Raw genomic sequence first — 21190 nt, forward strand, 5'->3', positions numbered from 1 at the left:
CACTGTGATTTCCTTTGCTGAATGGTAAAATGCCGCTGCTGTGCTTGAAACGAGACAAATAGCACAAAGGTACTGTAAATTGGTGGGATTTTTATTATTTTGGGAACATTTTAGCATTGAGCAGGATAGTGAAATGTTTTTCTAGTCATAACAGCCTCAAGGCAACGAACATACAGTACATTTGTGCTGTAAAATGCCTGTCGAATCCTTGCTGGTCTGATGTAAACCCTGGTAAAGCAGGCTGGCGCGCTGCTCGTGCATCCCTGCGCAGGCTCTCCGGGGATGCTGCTGGGGTGTTCGGCTGGCAGTGCGCCGCTCGCCTCTGGGTTTTCACCTTTCAGGTGCTTTGGAGCAAGCGAGTCGGTGTTTGAAGCTGCGCGCGCTGCCTTACTGCTCTGCGTGCCAGAGACTGGTGCTTTTTTAAGTCCTTAGCAGTGAAGAACCCTCTGCGCGCCTCCATGTCCGAGGGATTTGTGGTTTGAGGGAGAAATAATTGTTGGCGAGAAGCCCCCAGCTCCCGCGGTTGCAAAGCAGCAGCCGCCGGGATGCGAGACGGCTCGACGGCGGCGCTGGGAGCTGGCCGGAGCGCGGCGCGGAGCTGCCCCGCCGGGCCATCGGCGCTGGAGAGCCGCCCCACCGCGCAGGGCCACTGCGCTGCTCGCCGTAGGCTGCCTGGCAGAATTGGGGAAAAAGAGGGGGTTTTAGGGAGTCAGTGCATTTGTTTGGTATTTGACTCGTGCATCTTCGTTTGGTGCTTTTCCCTGCAAGCAAACAAGGCAGAGCTGATGCGTGCTGCAACGTCAGCTCGAGATGTGGTTGCTTTTAAAGGTGACATGAGCTGGGTCTGGCTGCTAAAATGTCTGTTTAAAGTCCCGTACTTGCAGAATTTTGACTCCCCCTTCCCCCCACCCCCGCCGCTGATTTTGCTCGGGAAGGGTTTCTGCCATGGGGAGGTTGTCCAGGGGCCAGTCAGAGAGACGGTGTCTGTGGTGCAAAGCAAACTGGGGAGCTGTCCAGAGGGACCCGCAGCGCCGAATTGGTCTCAGACCCGTATGTTTTTGCTGGGATCGGCTCAGATTCCTGCAGGTACCTCTGAGCCCTCTGGGGAGAAGCACCCGGCGCCTCGCTGCCCTCCTCTCGCCTCTCCTCCGCCTGCTGCCTGCTCTTCACCCTGACTTACTGGACCTTTTTGGCCCCTTTGTGCACGTGCTGCTGCCTCTTCGGGATTTGAGCGTGTATGTCCTGCTAGAGGAAAATGTCTGGAAGAGCGTGCGTGTTTGGAAGCGCGCGTTGCAAGCTAGCACGCCGAAAGCGAGCACGGGAAGCACGGCTGCCTGCCTGCCGCAGCACGAGCGCTCCCCGGGGTGCCCGTCCTCCGAGCTCAGCCCGACCCAGCGGAGATCGCCTTGAGGCGATGTGGGTTGTTCTGGTGTAGCGCACAACGCGTGACTTAATCGATGGCTCGTGTTGATTTTGTTGATGTTTTTTGAAGATGTGAGTTCAGCGCTGATGTCCCGGCGCAGGGTTTGCGCGGGAGCGGGTTTGCAGCGTTTCGTCGGATGCAGTGACTTGAGCTAAACGTGTCACACCTGGGCCTTTTGGGGAAGTTGCAGTTAATAGGAGCTGTTTGGGGAGATGGTTTAAAGAAAATGCATTTTTTAATCATATCAGACTTCTGAAAGCTTCTTGCTGTTTGTGGGTAACGCTTCACTGCTTTGAGAACTACACCTGAAACCTTGCGCAGTGTCTACGGAGGACGCGCGTGGTGCTCGGCTGCTCGTGCAGCCTGGCCGCCGCTTTCCGCGGGCGCTTGCTCGCGCACCGGCTGGCTGCTCCCGGCGACGCGGGTCCCGGGCGCCCGCGCGGCGCGGGGGCTGCGCCCGGTGTTCGTCCGCCTCCCGACGGCCCGCGGGAGGAGGCCGCGGAGCGCCGCGGCGTCGCCGTGCCGGAGCGGCCGGCGTCAGGAAGGAAGTCTGCAAGCACGCGCTGGTGCGCAAGGGCGAGAGCGGGAGCCGCTTCCGGAGCGCCGTGCCGCACCGTGCCGTGCCGGGGGGGCTGCTAAACCGCTGCTGCCGGCGCCCGACAACCCCCAGCGGTGCGGAAGCGCCTCCGGAGAGGCGGCTCGCGCCGCGGCCTTGCTTGGAGCCGAGCCCCCGCGGCGGGTGCCGACCGGGCTGGGGTCAGGCGGGAGCCTTGGAGCAGGGCGCGGGGGCTCGGCGCTGCAGGGCTGCAGCCCGGCCTCGCGCTGCGGGCGGTCGCGCTGCGTGGGGTTCCCCTCCGCTCCCTAATGCGGGAAACCCGGGCGCGGGGAGGATCTGGGAGCTTCGGTTTCGCGCCCGGTCGGGTTGTGACGGTGCAGCATTGCCAAACAGCTCAATGTTGTGTTTTTTCTTCCCGGTTAGGTACTTGGTGGCCACCTGTGTTTCAGCATGAAGCTCGGCTAGCAGCAGAATGCCCTTACCCGGGAAAGGTAAGCACGTAGGGAGAGGGCTTGCCAGAGCCGTTGATTCCCCTGTGACGCTGGGAGTGGACTGATGAATATTTCATGTGTCTCTCCACACCTCTGCTGATGCTTTATTAATATTTTATTGCTTTCACAAGCTTACAAGAAACAGTTTAAGCCTTGTTGATATTGATGTCTTATCAGCGTGCAGCATACAAGGGACTTCCTACGCATAGGACCTTCTGGGTCCCTGCTTGTTGCTGCTTTATGATCTCCTCTCTGCTAGCTTGCATCTTTCTTCGTGCTCGATTCCGTTTTCTTTAAGACCCTTGCCACATCCGCAGCCCGAGATGCGGTTGTCAGCTGTCTGGGTCACACGCCGTCGGTGCCGTGGTGTCCCCGGGTCACAGCCGCGTCTTCTGCGCACTCGGGGCTTGCTGGCTGTGCGAGCTGCTGCGGGCCTGTGTCAGTCCCCGGTGCTTTGGTTTGCACTGCCTGTGATTTTAAGTCCATGGTGTCGTGTATAAGAAAAGCCTCTGAGAACTCCCCAGCTCTTACTTGAGTTAAACTCTTGGAGTCAATTTGTGCAACAGAAGGACTGGAAGATCGTCTCTGATCAGCGAGTCCTGCTGCCTAATTATGCCATAATGTTTTACACCAGAATATCTGCTGTGGAGGAAATGACCTATCCCTATTCTCTCTTGGTCCAATAAGCCCTATAAATTTTGGAACATTCTTACTGGAGATGATGATAAACAGCTAAAAACAAGCTGAAAGTATTTACAGTCGCTCAGCACAGTGTTTCTGAGCGTGCTTACAGGTGATCGTTTAGCAGGTCTGGGTGAACTGGGGTAATCCCACTGGAGAAATTTGGTTGCTTCAGGCCCTTTGGGCCCCCCTTGCTGCTTTGCAGTTGGCACAACTGGGTTTCTGCTGATGAGGGAAGTGGTGTGTTACAGCAGCAGGGAGAGCTCAAATCACAGCAGCAGTGGAGAAGCTGTGTTCCCCGATCGCAGCTGTCAGCACCTGGGTTTCTCTGTTTCCTGTTGCCCCGTGGCAGGCTGAGCCCAGCTGAAGAATTTCCCTACGTTCGAAGCATTCTGTGGCATCCCTGCTTCTGCTGGTGGCTTTCCAGGAAGCCCCCAGCACCGCGGCGATCCCGCTGCAGCGCCGGTCCCCGGCGGGAGAAGGGCCTGGAGCCGAGGGATGGTGCTGCGCGGCTCGCAGCCAGCTTCCCGCTTTGCATACCCAAACGAGCAGTTTCCCTTTTTGCCCTGCGCACGGTCCCCGCAGCACGCAGACGGGCGCTGCGAGCAGAACCGCTGCGGGAAATGCTCGCTTCAGCTATTTTTGCAGAGAGCAGTGAGTGCTTCTGCACTTGCAGCCTCCTCTTTAAAATACAGATCTCTCCTCCTGATTAGCCTGTCTTGGTCTACATATTCTTATTTATTCTGGTTGGCCTTAAATCCTGACTGCTCCAACTACAATGCATTGAAATGGCTCTTGTGGGCTTTACAGTTATGTTTAGGGTGAACATTTGGGCATATGTACGTGACTGAGCAGATCGAGATAGCAAGGTGCAGTAGAGGAGTACTTGTTGTTTTAATGGCTCTGACGCTGCACTTAGCTCCATAAATGCCAGAGAACTGTTTCTTGTTCCAAGTGATTAATGATCTAATCAAACTTACTAGCACTTGACTTTTATATAGATTATGGGCATGCGTTTGAAACCGTGATGAGGTGTTTAGCCAAGACATTAACCGTGGAGCTAAACCAACATGAAAGCAATTCTACTGACTACGTTTCTTTGCTGGTGGGATGGGAAATGCTGTACCTGGCTAGTTACAATGTGGGGCAGATGGGCGCTAACTCGTTATGTCGTGGTAAGCTGACTGCATGAGCACAACTACATAAAACGAGGGTAAATTTAGGTGGGAAGCTGACAGTTGGATCAGTGCAGGTAGGTGGAGCTAGGTATAAAGGGGCTGGCACAGGAGCGGAGGCCGGAGCCAGCCGAGCACCCGGCTCCGGGCAGCCTGTGCGCTGCCAGGTATCGCAGGGAAACAGCGGGCTGCTTGGCAGCCGGGAGCCGTGGCGGTTGCTAACAGCTTCAAGGAATTTTTGCATGGGCCACTGCTAAATGCAGTCCTTCAGTAAGAGAGTCTGAGGAGAAACAGCTTTTCTCAAGCACTGCTTTTGATTGTCCGTGAAATAAAGTGCATGGACGTCCAGTTCCTTCCGCTCGCATTCAACTCCCGCCCAAACCATGTAATCACAAAGAACTTGAAATCCCTCTGTGACCCAAGGGTAGGATTGCAAAACCTGTGCTCACAACTGGAGCGAGAAGGAGGGAGGGTGTGGGGAGCTGTGCCAGTCTTCCTAGGGCTCCTATGGAAGCGGCAGAGCAGGAGACTTGCGGAAACAGCAGACTCCCTGCTGGAATATCCCACCAAGGAGCAGAAAACCCATCTTAGTGCCAGATGAAGTCTCCAAGGAGTTTTATGCAAGGTCAGTGTCTGGGAGAAGAGTACTTAATGTTGGCTGGATTTTTTGCTATTACTTACACTTTACCCTTCAAATTGGTTTAATTTCTCAAACAGCTTGTTTCATTCTAATTGATGATTGCTTCTCTTGACTTGGACCTTTGAAATTTGCATGAAATACTTTTTTATTTCAGCCGCCCCCCCGCCCGTGGCAACATATGTTAAACTAAAGCAAAAGTAGAAAGGAAGCAGGTGGCTGATGAAGCTGAGCAGGGTGGTGTGCTGAGTGCAGGGGACCTCTGTGCTGGAGCAGAGGAAGGCTGTAAGGAGGGTTTGGGATTCATCTGGGACAGAACAAACACTTGAAATGTTTGCTACCATTTTGGTGGAAGTAAAGCTGGAGTGTTTTTTCTCCTAAGCTAGTACATGCTTGATCCAAATGAATAACTAGATGAGGGCTAAATTAGACTGTGTTAGGGAAATGGATTGACTGGGTAAGCTTGTCCCCTCCCTCTCCTGAACTTTTGTGGAGCTTTATTCAAGCTGTAAACCTGTGATTCTGGGAACAGAAACAATCAAGAAATTATCTCTTTGGGTGTGCTCTGAGACAGACCTTAATTACTTTGTGGGTAGAAGGCACCAAGCCTGTACATTGCTGATAAGTAAAAGAGGTGATGAAAGCCTGGGATGGTGTCAGCATCCCAGAAGGAGCACGGGGAGCGAGGCTGGATGCCTGAGCCTCCTGAGTGCCGTGAGGTGAGGCAGAAAGTGTGGGGTGGCTGTGTTGCTGTTCCTGCTCCGCTGAACTGGTTGTGCTTCTTCTGCAGGTGCACATAGGATCGAACGCTCGCTAGCTGAAAGCTGAAGTGTGGTCACACATTGGTCTCCAACCTATGTGGAGAACAGGATGCGGGTCACCATGAGGCGAGTACTGCTGGCGATTGGCTCGGTGGCTGCCCTGATGGTCACGCTGCATCTCGGCCAGCAGGTCCTGGAGTGCCAGCAGGTCCTGAGCGAGAGGAGGCACAGGCTCATGAGACCTGAGAACGAGGAGCTGGTCATGGTGGACTCCAACCAGGTTGAGTACCGTTATAGCAAGGAGATGCCTCTGATATTCGTTGGCGGGGTCCCACGGAGCGGCACAACATTGATGAGAGCCATGCTTGATGCCCACCCTGAGGTCCGCTGCGGGGAGGAGACCCGCATCATTCCCCGTGTGCTGGCCATGCGCCAGGCCTGGTCCAAGTCGGGACGGGAGAAGATGCGCTTGGACGAAGCAGGAGTGACAGACCAAGTTTTGGACGCTGCTATGCAGGCCTTTATACTGGAAGTCATCGCCAAGCATGGCGAGCCAGCCAGGTATTTATGTAACAAGGACCCTTTCACTTTAAAGTCCTCTGTCTACCTGTCCAGACTGTTTCCCAATTCCAAATTCCTCCTCATGGTTCGAGACGGCCGGGCGTCTGTCCACTCAATGATCACAAGGAAGGTGACAATCGCAGGCTTTGACCTGAACAGCTACCGAGACTGCCTTACCAAGTGGAACAAAGCAATCGAGGTGATGTATTCCCAGTGCTTGGAGATCGGGCGATCCCGGTGCCTGCCGGTGTACTATGAGCAGCTAGTCCTGCACCCCGAGCAGTCCATGCATGCCATCATGAAGTTCCTAGGTATTTCCTGGAGTGATGCGGTGCTGCACCATGAAGAGCTGATAGGGAAGCCCGGTGGAGTGTCTCTTTCCAAGTGAGTGTTTCAGCTACTGCCTCTGCTTTTCGAAGAGTATTTCCATTAGACAAAGCAGGTCAAGGCCAAAACTGGGGGGTAAAGATTTTTTGCTTATGTTTGTTCTTAGTTTTCAGAGGCAGAAGTGGTAGCACATCCCGCGTTGCTGCTGTAGGCTTTGTGTTTCTAAATAAAACACAGCTTGAATATTAGCAATATGTTGTACTCCGTTGAACAACTTGTTAAGCAAGGATTGTAAAAGCAGGTGACAGTATTTTATTCATCTGCTGTTGACAGTGTGGAAGCAATTTTGGTGTCTTAATTGAAAAGAACTGCTTACTCAGAAACTTGAGCTTTTTAATGACTCTTTTCTCCACCTGTCCCCAAATATCTGCTCAGACTGGGATTACAGTTTTGCTGTTAATGAATTGCTTTCAGTAGTTTGCACTAATTCTTTCCATGTTTGGTGTTGGCACTGCAGTATAAAAGAAATACTTCCTCTCATGGAGGCGTGCACCACTGCTCCCTAGCTTCTCTTCTCTTTTGTTCCAGGAGGTGCTTGCTTGACCCAGCTCCTTTCAGTCATTTATTGCTTCATTATTTTTCTGGGTGGAAGCTTAAGTCAAATTTAGCAAAAATTAATCCGTCCTGTATGGGAACCATGCAAAGTGCATTCAGAGCAGTGGGCGTCCTTGCACTGCTTTGTCCCCAAGGCAGCCAAGGGGCGTGCTCTTCGGCTCTGCTTTCCTCAGCACTAACGTACTCTTCCTGAAAAGCCTGTGTGGAATTGCATATGCTTTATGATTCAGCAGTTGGGTAATTCTCTCAGCTCACAATCTGCAGTCTTTGTGTATATTTATCCCTTCTAACGTGGGGAGTGATGTATGCCTTGTCGGGTGTGGTTTCCTCTGGCTCAGTGCTGAGCAGATGCTGCATAGCTGGAGCTGAGCATCAGTCGCCCCGTGTGCAGGGTGGGAGGGGAGAGCCTGCGCTGTGCAAGGGCCCCCCACCCAGGACCTCCTGTGCTGGCGTGCTCTGAGATGGCGTTGTCGGTCCTAGTGCCCGAACCTGGTTGCAAGGCAAGTGGCTCACCTGAACCCACAATGTTCTTGAGGTCCAGCCCTTTCAGATTAAAGGCACCAGCTGGAGAGGGGCTGTCAGAGCCGAGGCTGGAGGGCAGGGAGCTACTGCTGTCCTGATGGGAGCTGCCCTGAGAGCGGCGCGTCTGGGTTCGCCGATGGCTCTGCCTCCAGCCCCTGCTTTGGGAGCGTTTGATCCTGACACGGACTCAACAACACTTGAGCTACATGTACATCTTGGGCATTCAGAGGGTAGTTAACCAGCTGAAGGTTTTTCTGTCTCGGCCTAATATACATGTGAAATCCAATTGAAAGCAACTTTAGTGTCTTGTTTTCCTTTTTATTTTATTTTTTCCAGGATAGAAAGATCAACAGACCAGGTTATCAAGCCTGTGAACATGGAGGCGTTATCTAAATGGATCGGACACATCCCAGGGGATGTACTGCAAGACATGGCCCACATAGCGCCGATGCTCGCCAGGCTCGGCTACGACCCGTATGCCAATCCGCCCAACTACGGCAATCCGGACCCTTTAGTTGTCAACAACACGCACAGAGTGAGTGTCGCTGCTGTCTGCCTGGAGCACAGCCAGGCACTTACGGGAAGGGTGGGCTGACCCTGGAACAGAGGCCGCCTGTGCAGGCCCTGCACCCGCAGAGCCCTCTGCAGTAGAAGAGGTTGCTGAATGAAATCAAAAAAGAGCACTGGAGAAACAAAAGCTCTCTTTTTCTGGTGAGACCATGAATGATAGACATGCAGTTACACTGAGGTTACTTTAAAACAAAGACAAATGCAGTAGCTTGAGTCTGGTGTGGCTCAGACTGAGGATGTTCCCTACAGTTTTGTGGTGGTGGTTGTTTCTTCTGTTGTGGCAGATACTGGCCTGCCCCTCCCTGATCCAGCCCAGTTCTTGATACCAGGCAAGGGAGCGGTGCTGTGTTATCTAGATGCAAAGCTGTTGGCTCTAGAAACTCCAGTCTGGCCCCAGGAGAAGGGATTAGGCTGTGCTATGTTCATGTGTAGCTCACTGCCGCTCCCCACAGTCCCAGGAGGAATGTGAGTAAGTGGAGGCGGGTAATGCATTTGGGCAAAGACCAAAAGGATTTTTTTTCAGAATATTGCCACATGTTTCTGCCACAGACAGCAGTAACTAGACAGAGGGAATTTTTCTCACGCTTTGAAGCAGACCAGCTCCTCCTCAGACTGTGGTGGGACTCGGCAGCCTCACCAGCCTTGCGTGCACACCCCGTCACGGTGCTCTCGGGCCAGATGTCCTCTGTCACACCGATGGGCGTGGAGGAACGCCTGCAGGCTGGACTGGTCCCTGGTGTGCTATAAGCAGATCCATAAGCTGACAGGAAAGTAACAGCACTAAACAGGAAGCTCTGAAGAGTTTCCCTGGGCTGGTTTGCGCTCCGAATACTTTAGTCTCTGATAGTTCCTCCTTGCTCTGTGTGCTGAGAGTCCTTTAGGGACACGGATGATTTGGATGAACATTTTCCCCCAGCAGGGTTAAGAGACTCTTGGAGTCTCTGCTGTGGACCTTCTAGTACTTGGCACAAATTTGGAGAACTGGCATGACGCTAAAGGCCTAAATACTCTCCTGTTTCAGGTTAAGGAGGGATCCAGAGATCCTGCCTTTGTCCGGCCTCTGCACCAGCAGCATGCCATTTGCCATTCCCTGTCTTTGCTTACAAAGTCACTAAGGAGGAAACCTCCCGCTATTTCCCCAACATCAGCATGATGTAGAACAAATGCCCATCAGGAGATCTCTGTTGGTTCAGATACACTGGGGCAATCCCTGCAGTTAATGAGGTGGACTTACTGATATTCGTACAGCCACTGTTCAAGACGGGGTCACTCTCATTTTGCCTTTTCTGTAGGTTTTGAAGGGGGATTATAAAACGCCAGCCAATTTGAAAGGTCATCTTCAGGTAAGCGTCTGGCACTTCTCAGGGCTTTTCCCTGCTGGTTATTCCTGGGTGCCTGGTGCTTGCTCCCTCCCTGGGCAGATGCAGGCTGGGCAGCCCAGCTGCAGGTCATGCTCACATCTTTAGTTTGTCCTCCAGCCCATCCTGTATTCCCTTCCCTCATGCCGTGCACCACTTCCTCCCTCCATGTTTTTGATATCGTGTCTTGTCCTATAAAATCCTAATGGTATTCTGTGCTGCTCACATCCTGCTTGTCCATCCCCATCACCTCTCCTGGCTTGCTCTTGCTTATGGATTCTTGCTGTGGAGCTCTGTGGTCGCTCATCAGACTTGTGTGCTTTCTTCTGTTACTTTAAAACTCTTCCCACCTTGTCTGTTCCTTAACTCTTAAGGTTTTCATTGTCCTGGGCCTTGTTGTGTTTAGGGAGTGCCTGGCTTATCAAATTTAGGTTCTTGTACTTGTGTGACTGTTTTCAAGTGTTGAAAGTATGCAACTCCCTCCTTACAGTGCTATGTTTGAAAACAATTGATAACCATCTTTTATAAAGCAGAGCAATCCAACAGCCATTGCACGTAACGCTCAGTTCTCCAGAAAGTGCTGCCAGCATGAATAGGAGATGCAGCAGATTGGTACTGAGTGTACGCTGTTTCAGTCAAAGGTCCTGGGTTTTACCTGTTCAACGTGTTGACTCCTAAAGAAAGCAGCATGATTTATCTCCATTGCCCAAGTGTCACGTGGAAAGATGTATAGCCAGAATCGGAGATGAGAAAACAGGGCTGCTAATGAAGCAAGTGTGTATGGTTTGGGCTGCGTGGTACGCAGCCGAGGGAATGCGAGGTCAGGAGGGGACTGTAGGCTCTTAGCAAAACCTTGTGCCTGCTGATTCTCCGTAGTTGCCATGATTTTCTGTCCTGAACATTTCCCTTTCTTGCTTCTTGGAACACTGGGGATGTTCAGAGTTGCAAGTGGTGACAGAAAACTAATCCTTCTACCTTCTTGGCTTATTCTAGGTGACTCAGAATACGTCATCTTCTCACTAATAAACTTATGATTTCCAGGTAAGTCCTTGTATGTTAATTTGGAACTCATGCAAATTTACCTGCATTGCTCCAGAGTTAGTATTTTGCCTGTATGCTTTCTTGTGCTCATTGATTTGAGCTGCTCCAGGCCTGCTCTTTATGTGAATGATCCTTCACAGTTGCTTTAAGTTTTAACTACAATCGTGCTACCTCCTTGAGAGGATTTGTGAGAAGATGTTTTTCTAAGCTCTGAAAACAGGCTTACTTCAGCAAAATCGAAATCAGCCATTTGGGAGAGTTATTACTGAATAGCCCTGCTGGGAACATTGAAATGGAGTGTGGGAATGTGGAGCTGTGCTAAGCAGCTCCCTCGGTAGCCTGCTAGGATGTGCACTGCCCTCACGGAAGAAGAGAGAGAGCAGTCACATATGCTGTTAGTTTGTTGGGAAAAACAAAACTCCAACCCTTGATTTCTTCTCCAGAAACAATGGTTAATATCTTGGATGTTTTTCTGTCTCTCTCTTCAGGTAGCATCTATGCTAAACTATGAATGAAAATTTCCTTTCTAAAAATGAACCTTTACAAATTGCTTTATATTTAAAAGCAGTATCTTGTGCTAAAGAAGCAGAAGCATTGAATAAGGATGGATAAAGTATGCTCGTTATCCTGGAGCTGGGACTTATAAAAAATTGTTAGATATTTATCTATAGCTGCTGGTTTAAGACTATTAGTCATGCATTTGCTGCGTTAAATCTGTCTGTATCTTATCCTTGAGGTTGTGCGTTTCTTGTCTTTCAGAACGCTGCAAATAGCCTTCTGTTGTCCAACAGGAAGTTTGCAATTGCAAAAGTGGAAATCCGTTATCCAAGCATATTGCTTGCTAATAATATTGCCAGAATGACTGCTATACGAGGAATGTATTTTGCGTTTATTTGCAAAGGCCAAACATTTTACACTTCAAGTACCAGTTGTCTACCTTTTCTGAATGCTCCGTGGTAAAAGAATCTGTGGAAATGAATATTCTGACTGCAACTTCAAAGCGCGTTGGAAAGAGATTTTATATTCAATTAACTGAGAACTTTTTAAGGCTGCGTTTACGTGTCTCGTAGTGCTGTTCTCTGACTCACGAAGCAGAGATAGGTGCGATAACCCCGCAGAGCGTCTGTTGTACGAGTGACGGTCCGCGAGCCGCCTCCTGCCCTCCCTTCGCTTGTGATTTACAGAATCTATTTAAGAGTTAATATATGAGGCCGCCCGTCCCGTGCTCGGCTCCTTGCTTACGGCGCGCTCTGCCCGTGCTGCTCTGACACGAACAACGGGGCCGCGCGGGGCCTCGCCTCGGGCCCGCTCTCGGGGGTCCTGGCGACCCGCCGCCGCCCGGGCCGCGGGGGTCCCGGCGCGGGTCCCCGCTCGGGCCGGGGGTCCTGGCGACCCGCCGCCGCCCGGGCCGCGGGGGTCCCGGCGCGGGTCCCCGCTCGGGCCGGGGGTCCTGGCGACCCGCCGCCGCCCGGGCCGCGGGGGTCCCGGCGCGGGTCCCCGCTCGGGGCCGGGGCTCCTGGCGACCCGCCGCCGCCCGGGCCGCGGGGGTCCCGGCGCGGGTCCCCGCTCGGGGCCGGGGCTCCTGGCGACCCGCCGCCTCCCGAGCCGCGCCGGCTCTGTCGGTCCGCCAGACCATAGAGCGGCGGCTGCGGGGCGGGACGTCGGCTTTATCCCGCCCTGGCGCGGGCGTCTCTATGGTGGAGGGGTGTGTGGCTCCGGCCGGAGGGCGGGGCGCGTGACCCGGAAGGAGAGGGTTCATTTCCGGGTGGTGCTTGGTATTGGTGGGCGCGTTCCGTGGCGGCGGGGACCGGAGTCGCTGAGCCGGGCCGGGAGGAGGGTGCCCGGCGGCGGGGCCGGGCCGGGCCGAGCCGAGCCGAGCGCCCCGGGGGTGCCCGGCGGCGGGGCCGCGCCGAGCGGAGCTGAGAGGCCCGGGGATGCCCGGCGGCGGGGACCGGAGTCGCTGAGCCGGGCCGGGAGGAGGGTGCCCGACGGCGGGGCCGAGCCGGGCCGAGCCGAGCCGGGGGTGCCCGGCGGCGGGGCCGCGCTGAGTCGCGCCGAGCGGAGCGGCCCGGGGGTGCCCGGCGGCGCCATGTCCATGTCGCACCTGTACGGGACGGACGGGGAGGATGGCGTGGAGATGGAGAGCTTCGAGGTGTCGGACTGGGACCTGCAGAACGAATTCAACCCGCACCGGCAGCGCCACCGGCAGAGCAAGGAGGAGGCCACCTACGGCGTGTGGGCTGAGCGCGACTCGGACGAGGAGCGGCCCAGCTTCGGCGGCAAGCGGTGCGCGCTGGGGCCGGCCGGGCACCGGCGCCGGGGGGGCGCGCAGGCCGCTCCGGCTGCGCTGGGGGCAAGCGCCGCTGTTTCCGGGCAGACCAAGCAGCCGCATCGCTGCTTTAGCCGCTGCCAGCTTTTAAATTTCCCCCTTAGGGTGGGATACCCCCGTTTCAAGGGTTGTTTGGGGGTATGCAGGGGTTCACCGGGGCAGAAATCATGCCATAAACGTTTACAGAAACCATTTTTTTTAAATATATAGTTCTAGGGACTACTCAGCCCCTGTGAACTTCATCAGTGCTGGACTGAAAAAGTCAGCCGCTGAGGATATGTCAGAAGAAGACTCTGATGAAGACGAAAAACCTGTTAAGCAGGAAGAAATCCCTAAAGAATTTGTGCCGAAGAAGTTAAAAACAGTGAGTTATCCAGAGTTTTTTTTTTAATTGTCATGCATTTATGAAGCTTGAATTATAATAGCATCAAAGTTCTTGAACCAATAATAGAGTACTCAAGAAAGGGAGGAGTAATTGTGAATCAGAGAACCGATATTATATGTAGTTAAAGGAAACTTTTCTGGGTTTTTTTTATTATTTATTTATTTATTTTTTTATAGCTATACTTAGGTAGTGTTCTGTGTCCTTGGGAATATTGTTCCTTTTTGAGCCCTTCTATTCTAATCCTATTAATTTTGATCAGTTGCGGTTAAAAATTAAAGAATGCTTATGTTTTATTTCCTTTCTTTCAACTATTAAAAGCCTAAAGGATGATTTCTTCCTGCAGAACAAGATGATAAGTATGTGCATGTTACAGGTTAAAATCCAGGCCCTATTTTTTAGCTATCAAACATAGAAAGGATCAGTAGCAGGTGCAGCTATAGTCAGTGATAGTGCCTAATAACTGGCAACTTGCGTGGAAAGTTCATAAGTGACGGGCAGCTTAAATGGACACCAAAGTGGTGCTCTTTGCCATCGAGAGCCAGAAAAACAGCACTACAGTGGGATGACAGCTGAATCTTTCAGGGAGGGTGCCTTTGTTTTCAGTAGATGTATGCAAAGCTTGATTATTACATTACCTTTACAAAATTCTTGTTGTTTTTTAAATAGGGTGGTAATTTCAAACCCAGTCAGAAAGGCTTTGTAGGGGGGACCAAGTCTTTCATGGATTTTGGAAGCTGGGAGAGGCACACTAAGGGAATTGGGCAGAAGCTTCTCCAGAAGATGGGTTATGTCCCTGGAAGAGGTCTTGGGAAGAATGCTCAAGGTACTGTGATTGCATGTTTGTGTTTTGTTAACTTGGAATTTGGACAAGAGATTGAATTCTTTAAGGAACTGTAATCTTGAGGTGGCTTAAGACCTCATTCTCATTTTCTGGCATCTCTTGTAAATTATGTGAATCTTTATGATATTCAATTATGTTTAACTTCCTGTAGGCTGGTTCTGTGCTTTCATTAGCTTGTATGAGAAGAAGAAGAAGAGAGAAAGGAGATAAAGTTTCACGAGTAGTCAGCTCAGAATCAAGAGATGTTTATTTCATGCAGTAGAATGAGAAAACAGTGAAATACGTATGTGCATAGTACTCTGCATTTTGTGACTATCTGCACAAATTAAGTAATTTTATAACTACTAAGAAATTAGTGTAGTCATAGTAGATACTATAGTGTAAGAAGCAGAATGCCAGGCCACATGGTTATTGCTAATTTGATAACTCAGGTTACTGTAAGAAAAGTACTTTCAGTTTTTTCTTACTGACTAAACTGTAATCCTTTCTGATCTAACTACTGTCCTGTTCAGGTATTATCAATCCAATTGAGGCTAAACAAAGAAAAGGCAAAGGAGCTGTGGGGGCATATGGTTCTGAAAGAACCAATCAATCTTTGCAAGACTTCCCCGTTGTTGACTCAGAAGAGGAAGCTGAAGAGGTGCGTGTGTGATTCTTGGTATATCTCTTCTCATTGTTGCATTGTATTGTATGAAATTCAGGTCTGGTATCAGCTTCTATGTCAGAGAAAACTGTTTAGGCCAATTTTAGGTAAGAAGCCAAAGACATAACACTGTTTCATGCATTTATTTTTCTTGTAAACTCAATGTTCTTTTCATAAATTCTGGCTCGCTTTATTCCAGTATTCTTGCTACAAGTTCCGCAGAATAAATCCTCTTTGGCTAAAATAGTAAAAACATTTGGAGGTATTCTTTCTCCTGTTATTTAATTAAAAAAAATCAGAAATGTATTGCTACAATCGTGATTAGGATTTTTGAGTGGACCACAGCATCTGAGCCAGTTTGTCACTCAGCTTTACTACTACTTCTGTTACTTTGCTGCATGGCATTTGGCATTCTTCATTAATCTGCTGGTTATCTTTTTTGTAGAAAATAGATAAGTTTGGGTCATGATAGAGAGGCAACCTGCAACTCCTGCTTGTTTTTATTTAGGAATTTCAAAAAGAGCTCAGTCAGTGGAGGAAGGATCCTAATGGAGGCAAGAAAAAGCCCAAATACAACTATAAGACAGTAGAAGAATTGAAAGCCAAGGGCAGGATCAGCAAACAGCTTTCAGCACCTCAAAAGGAGCTGTCTCAAGTCAAGGTAAGGCTGATAACTTAAGTGATGGCATCTCTGGAAAATGACTTGTCCGCACTAGTACTGTGAGCGCTTCCTAGCCATTGGTAATCTTGATACTTATAAGAATGAGCTGTCCACAGCCTCATGAAAATCAAAGGCCTCAGACTTGCCACCAAATCATTTAACACACTATTATGTCCCCAGGAACATGGCACTTGAGCACAAGCAACCTTTTGCCCTCAGAAAAATGCAAATTAGCTTAGATGTCTTTCATTATAAGTTAAGTTTAATTGTCTCACGTTTGTCTTAAATTAAATGCATGTCTGCCTTTGAAAGCCCAGCTGTACCTGTTATGACTGTGCATCTGAGCACATACTCTGCACCACCCTCCACTTAAAAGTAACAGTAACTAGATTTGTCCTTGATGCACTTAATTATTCACCTAAAATTACATGTCTTTAAAAACATATAAAATCAGCTAAGACTTTGTGCCATAATGAATTATATAGTGTTTGCATTATCACTCCTTGTAGAAATACTTGGTGAAATGGTAAAATTGATGTTAGAGGAAGAGGACATTTCTCTCCAAGCTCAGAGGCCAAAAGAGGCCTTTTCTTTGCACTTAGTTCCAGCTCTGATTCCATGTAGTGTTATTCATTCATTCTAAATCTTCAGGTGGAGAGTAGGATTTTTTTAGAAACAGCTTAGAACACCTGATTGTATCAGTAGCTTGTTGGAATAATTAAGGTACTCAGAAATCCAAATTTTCAATTTAAACATGAAATAAGTTTTTGGCTTTTTTTTTTTAAGACATGCTTTTTTTCTTGTTTGTTGGAAGGTTATAGATATGACGGGCCGTGAACAGAAGGTTTATTACAGCTACAGTCAAATTAGCCACAAGCACAATATTCCAGATGACAGTCCTCAGCAGCCACTGGGCAAAGACTCAAAGCCTCAGGGATTTGCTTTGCCTGAGCTGGAGCACAACTTACAACTTCTCATTGACATCACAGAGCAGGAGATCATCCAGAATGACCGGCAGCTGCAGTACGAAAGAGACATGGTTGTCAACTTGACCCATGAGATACAGAAGATGTCTGAAGTCCTCTCTCACGAGGAGACAGCAATTAGTAATCTCAGCAAAGTCCTGGAGATGGTGGAAGAGTGTGAGAGACGGATGCAGCCCTGTTGTGAAAATCCCCTAACCCTGGATGAGTGTGCAAAGATTTTTGAGACACTTCAAGACAAGTACTATGAAGAGTACCGAATGTCTGATAGGGTGGACTTGGCAGTAGCAATAGTTTATCCCCTCATGAAAGATTACTTCAAGAACTGGGATCCCCTCAAGGTGCGTATTAGTTTGATTTCTTCACAGTTTTTATTCGATGGTTAAGTTGCCTTTATTGTTTTGACTCCCTTCACTTTTTGCCCCACACTGTGATCAGAATGTTGATTAAATGGCAGAGGAGAGGAAAGCTCCAGAGAAAGCTCCCAGTGCTCATGCTAGAGCAAAATAAATGTATCCGAAAGGTTGATAAGCTCTCCACCACTACCCAGATATTCGGTAATGCCGAAGCATATAAAATGGTGAACCATGTAGAAGCCTGTAAGATTAAAATCAAGCCCTTTTATGACAGTGGCTTCTGGGAAGACAAAGTATGTGAAAGCTAAGTCTGTACTCCTTTTTTGGCAAAAATTGAAAAGTCTGTTTTTAAATTAGTCGTATCTGTGCTCTCTGTTCTTTATGCCATTTAGCCTGTGATGGGTGAAAGAGTCCAGGTTCTCTCGATACACCTGGAGAGAGGGTGGAGAACAGATTATCACCTTTCTACCTTTGGGGTATTTCAAATCCATAAAGTGGAGTTTTCCTCCTGTGGGATTACTGGTAACTGCTACAAGTGCCTGGCTTGCCTTTTGAGTGGCAGAAGAGTTGGGCGAGAATGCTCTCTCTTGCTAAGCCTATTATCAGCCTGCTCTTTCTAGATACCAGCTGCAATTAATGAAAAAGGATAAAGACTGCCCATGCCTTATATTATTTCCAGGACTGTACGTATGGCACAGAGATTATAGCCAAATGGAAGAGCCTTTTGGAAAATGATCAGCTGTTATCACACAGTGGGCAGGATCTTTCAACAGATGCTTTTCACAGGTAAATAACATGAACTATAGTTTGTGCAACATCTTCAAAGGCTGCTTCCTTAGAGATAAACAGATAGATGTGTGCTTTTTAAATGATTCTCTTGATGTGTCAGATAAAATCCAGCTGTTAGCTATATTTAAAAGAAAAGCAGCTTTTAAATAGCTATTACCCATTTGGTTTATTTAGGCCTGGAGATATAGTTTTAAGCTTAACTTCGCTTTTTTCCTAGACTGATGTGGGAAATCTGGATGCCCTATGTAAGAAACATAGTAACGCAGTGGCAACCCAGGAATTGTGGGTCAATGGTGGACTTCTTGGATAGCTGGGTACACGTTGTTCCTGTATGGATACTGGATAACATTCTGGATCAGCTCATCTTCCCTAAGCTACAGAAAGAGGTAAGATGAGGGGAGCTGCTTTAGAATAAAGCTGTGTTCTGAGCTAGTATTTCAAATTAGTTGACTAAAAATTCCAAAGTTGCTGGTATGTTGCATTTGGCAGAGGTTATTGATTAAAGGGTAGACTTACTTTTATCTGTATCTGTTTTGCCTCAAGGTTGAAAACTGGAATCCTTTGACAGACACAGTCCCAATCCACTCTTGGATTCATCCTTGGCTTCCCCTGATGCAGGCACGATTAGAACCACTGTATTCTCCCATCCGAAATAAACTGGCAAATGCGCTGCAGAAATGGCATCCCAGCGACTCCTCGGCCAAACTTATCCTTCAGCCCTGGAAAGATGTGTTTACACCAGGGTCATGGGAGGCTTTCATGGTCAAAAACATCGTGCCTAAACTAGGTGAGACAAGCCAAACAGTGCTGAATTTCTTGCATGAGCTGGTTGCTAGCTTCCCTCTTAGGGCTGGAAAATACATATATTGTTGTTTCAAAGGGATATTATTGATTAGTTTAGAGCAAGTTTACATCGTCTGTGTTAGTATTATCATGCATTTTTTTCAGATAGATAGATGTTTTAGAAAAGGGAAGTGCTCTGATTATTCTTAGTGGCTTTTGTCTTGTTTCTCTGTCTCAGTTGAGAACAGAGGAATCACATGAGTCTGACAGCTGATATGTAATACTGTGCTATAAAATGTCTTTTGGTAATTCCTGCCTTATTTTGGTCTACACTAATGCTTTCATCATGGGATCTTGTAATTCACCGTTCAGCCATGCAAGCCGGCTGAAAGATGCTTTAGTCTAAAATAAAAATGTTTTAAGTTTCTCAACTCCGGCAGCACATTGTTTCCATTTCCAGAAATTACATATTGTTTTGGAGGCAGGTAGCAGTCAAACAGTTCAAAAAATCTTGAAGGTCTTTTGGCTAATATTCAATACAACTGCTCTTCCAGTCATGTATGTTGCTAGTTAAATAGGTCAAAGCACTGAAAAAACAATGAGTCAAGTTCTGTTCTAACTTTCCTCCCTCATTTTCTAGGGATGTGTTTGAATGAGCTCATCATAAACCCTCACCAGCAACACATGGATGCATTCTACTGGGTAATTGACTGGGAAGGAATGATTTCTGTCTCCAGTCTTGTTGGACTGCTGGAGAAACACTTCTTCCCTAAGTGGCTGCAGGTGAGAAATAATCAAGGTTGAATAACTTTTAATGGACTTGATTCACAGTGAAGTCTTTTAGTGACTTCTGCCTAGTAATTGCTGCTCCAGTACTGGAATTTTTCTGTAAAATGGAGTGATTGCCACTCATAGCTTCATACCTATCAGATTAAAGTCTGCTTCCTAACACTGTCACAGTCCTTTTCTCAGTTATGAAAGCTCATTAATAGCCATACTAAGTGATAATAAGGGTTTTCTCCCATAAATTCTTCCATTTCTCTGTCCTGTTGAATTTGATCTGTCATACCGTTTTGCAGGTGCTGTGCTCCTGGCTTAGTAACAGCCCCAATTATGAAGAGATCACGAAGTGGTACTTGGGTTGGAAATCCATGTTCTCAGACCAAGTGTTGGCGCATCCATCCATCAAAGATAAATTTAATGAAGCTCTTGATATCATGAACCGGGCTGTCTCTTCTAGTGTTGGTAGGTGGCTTATTTTCGTGGCTCCACTTCTCCCAATAAAGCAACATTTTGTTCCTGTGAGTCTGTGTGTGTGTGTGTATTTATATATATAATACAGGTTTATGGCCTTGCTAATCAGCATTTCAGCAGCTTCAATGAGCAGCAAAATTCTAAATGCTTTTTACCTTGCTCTGTTCATAAGTAATGCCTGTAAGGTGTTACTTAATTGTCTGCACTTCACTGAAGCAAAACAGATTTTTGGTGATTGGTTGCCTCTGCCATTAAGCAACTGATTCTCTTTCAGTGTAATCTGAATATAGTATATTTTATGTCAGTTATTGAGAGACCATCAGAGACCATCATTTAAAAATGTTAGATTCTGAAGCTCTAATTCATTGGTGTGTTTTTTCATTTTGGGTGAGATTCTGGTTCAGATTTTTCCCTTTGTCAGTAGCAGTGCAGCATCCTCCTCTGCTGTGAATGCTCAGATACAAATGAGGACTGCATCAAATCCTGTTGCTTTTGCAGTTCACTGATTGACCTACCTAGTCTACATCATATTAACACTATAAAACATAAGAAACAAGAATGTCTGAAAAGGATTTAAGTTTATGAATCTGCTTTACAAGATTTGATACTTCCTGTGCCCTGGATTGGAGCTTACTTATATACCTTGTGCTAGGAATGGCCTGGGACCTTGTTTTCACATGTTTCATCTCACTCCCAAACAGGTGGCTACATGCAACCAGGTGCTCGGGAGAACATTGCCTACCTCACGCACACAGAGCGAAGGAAAGACTTTCAGTATGAAGCCATGCAGGAGCGTCGAGAGGCTGAGAACATGGCCCAGCGAGGCATAGGCATGGCTGCCAGCTCTGTGCCGATGAATTTTAAAGACCTAATTCAAACAAAAGCGGAGGAACACAATATTGTTTTCATGCCTGTGATTGGAAAACGGCATGAAGGAAAACAGTTGTATACGTTTGGACGGATTGTGATTTACATTGACAGAGGTGTTGTATTTGTACAGGGAGAAAAGACTTGGGTGCCAACCTCTCTCCAGAGTCTCATTGATATGGCTAAATAAGGCCCCTACCTTAAACTGTGAAGATGATCTTGTTGTTATTTTAATGTAACTGTCTTAGAATAAAGAAGTTACAAATTTGTATATAGATGAAACTTCAGTTGTATGTCAGGATTTGTAAGTAAATGAAGTTTCAGATATATGCCAGGATTTTTTTTTTTCTTCAGAGCTGTTCAAATGGTGTCAATAGGTAAAATTGTATGTGGAAGTTGGTGCTAAGGAGAAACAAGCAGTTCTGATGGCTAGCCTAATTGCCACCTCTGATAGAGATCCATCAGTTGTCCTTTCACATCATCAGGCAAGTGAAGGTTAGAAGGGACCTTTGGAGCTCGTTCTCTGTTCAAAGCAGGGCTATTACCTACCCCAGATCTGCAAAAATTTAAGCTGAGTCTCA

General features: G+C 48.3%; 2 protein-coding genes across 5 annotated transcripts; both read left to right on the forward strand.

Annotated features, from left to right (window-relative positions):
* Positions 1-1335: 1335 nt before the first annotated feature.
* TPST2 (tyrosylprotein sulfotransferase 2) lies at positions 1336-11939 on the forward strand. 4 transcript variants are annotated; one of them, XM_062590066.1, is made up of 7 exons: positions 1336-1416; positions 2403-2470; positions 5754-6669; positions 8086-8284; positions 9612-9662; positions 10671-10718; positions 11478-11939. In XM_062590066.1, the coding sequence occupies exons 3-6, from the start codon at positions 5834-5836 to the stop codon at positions 10698-10700; spliced, it is 1116 nt and encodes a 371-aa protein (XP_062446050.1). In that variant the 5' UTR covers positions 1336-1416; positions 2403-2470; positions 5754-5833; the 3' UTR covers positions 10701-10718; positions 11478-11939. The 4 variants fall into 4 exon arrangements, with proteins under 4 accessions (XP_062446050.1, XP_062446051.1, XP_062446049.1 ...); XM_062590067.1 differs by lacking the exon at positions 1336-1416 and adding an exon at positions 2079-2095; XM_062590065.1 differs by lacking the exon at positions 1336-1416 and adding an exon at positions 2099-2162.
* Positions 11940-12751: 812 nt separating this feature from the next.
* TFIP11 (tuftelin interacting protein 11) lies at positions 12752-20891 on the forward strand. Its single transcript, XM_062590575.1, has 12 exons — positions 12752-13004; positions 13258-13411; positions 14099-14255; positions 14786-14913; positions 15425-15577; positions 16392-16901; positions 17596-17702; positions 17923-18091; positions 18249-18492; positions 19129-19271; positions 19568-19733; positions 20444-20891. Exons 1-12 carry the CDS (start codon positions 12808-12810, stop codon positions 20797-20799), a joined length of 2484 nt encoding a protein of 827 aa, XP_062446559.1. The 5' UTR covers positions 12752-12807; the 3' UTR covers positions 20800-20891.
* The last annotated feature ends 299 nt before the right edge of the window (positions 20892-21190 follow it).

The sequence above is a fragment of the Rhea pennata genome, chromosome 17 (genome assembly GCF_028389875.1).
Source record: "Rhea pennata isolate bPtePen1 chromosome 17, bPtePen1.pri, whole genome shotgun sequence".
NCBI lineage: Eukaryota > Metazoa > Chordata > Aves > Rheiformes > Rheidae > Rhea > Rhea pennata.

Bases quoted from the DNA above. Each gene is read 5' to 3' on its own strand.
- TPST2 (XM_062590066.1), top strand. From the start codon at position 5,834: ATGCGGGTCACCATGAGGCGAGTACTGCTGGCGATTGGCTCGGTGGCT. The intron at 8,285-9,611 runs GTGAGTGTCGCT...CCTTTTCTGTAG, and splicing joins TTGTCAACAACACGCACAGA to GTTTTGAAGGGGGATTATAA. The intron at 9,663-10,670 runs GTAAGCGTCTGG...GGCTTATTCTAG, and splicing joins ATTTGAAAGGTCATCTTCAG to GTGACTCAGAATACGTCATC.
- TFIP11 (XM_062590575.1), top strand. From the start codon at position 12,808: ATGTCCATGTCGCACCTGTACGGGACGGACGGGGAGGATGGCGTGGAG. The intron at 13,412-14,098 runs GTGAGTTATCCA...TTTTTTAAATAG, and splicing joins TGCCGAAGAAGTTAAAAACA to GGTGGTAATTTCAAACCCAG. The intron at 18,493-19,128 runs GTGAGACAAGCC...CTCATTTTCTAG, and splicing joins AAACATCGTGCCTAAACTAG to GGATGTGTTTGAATGAGCTC.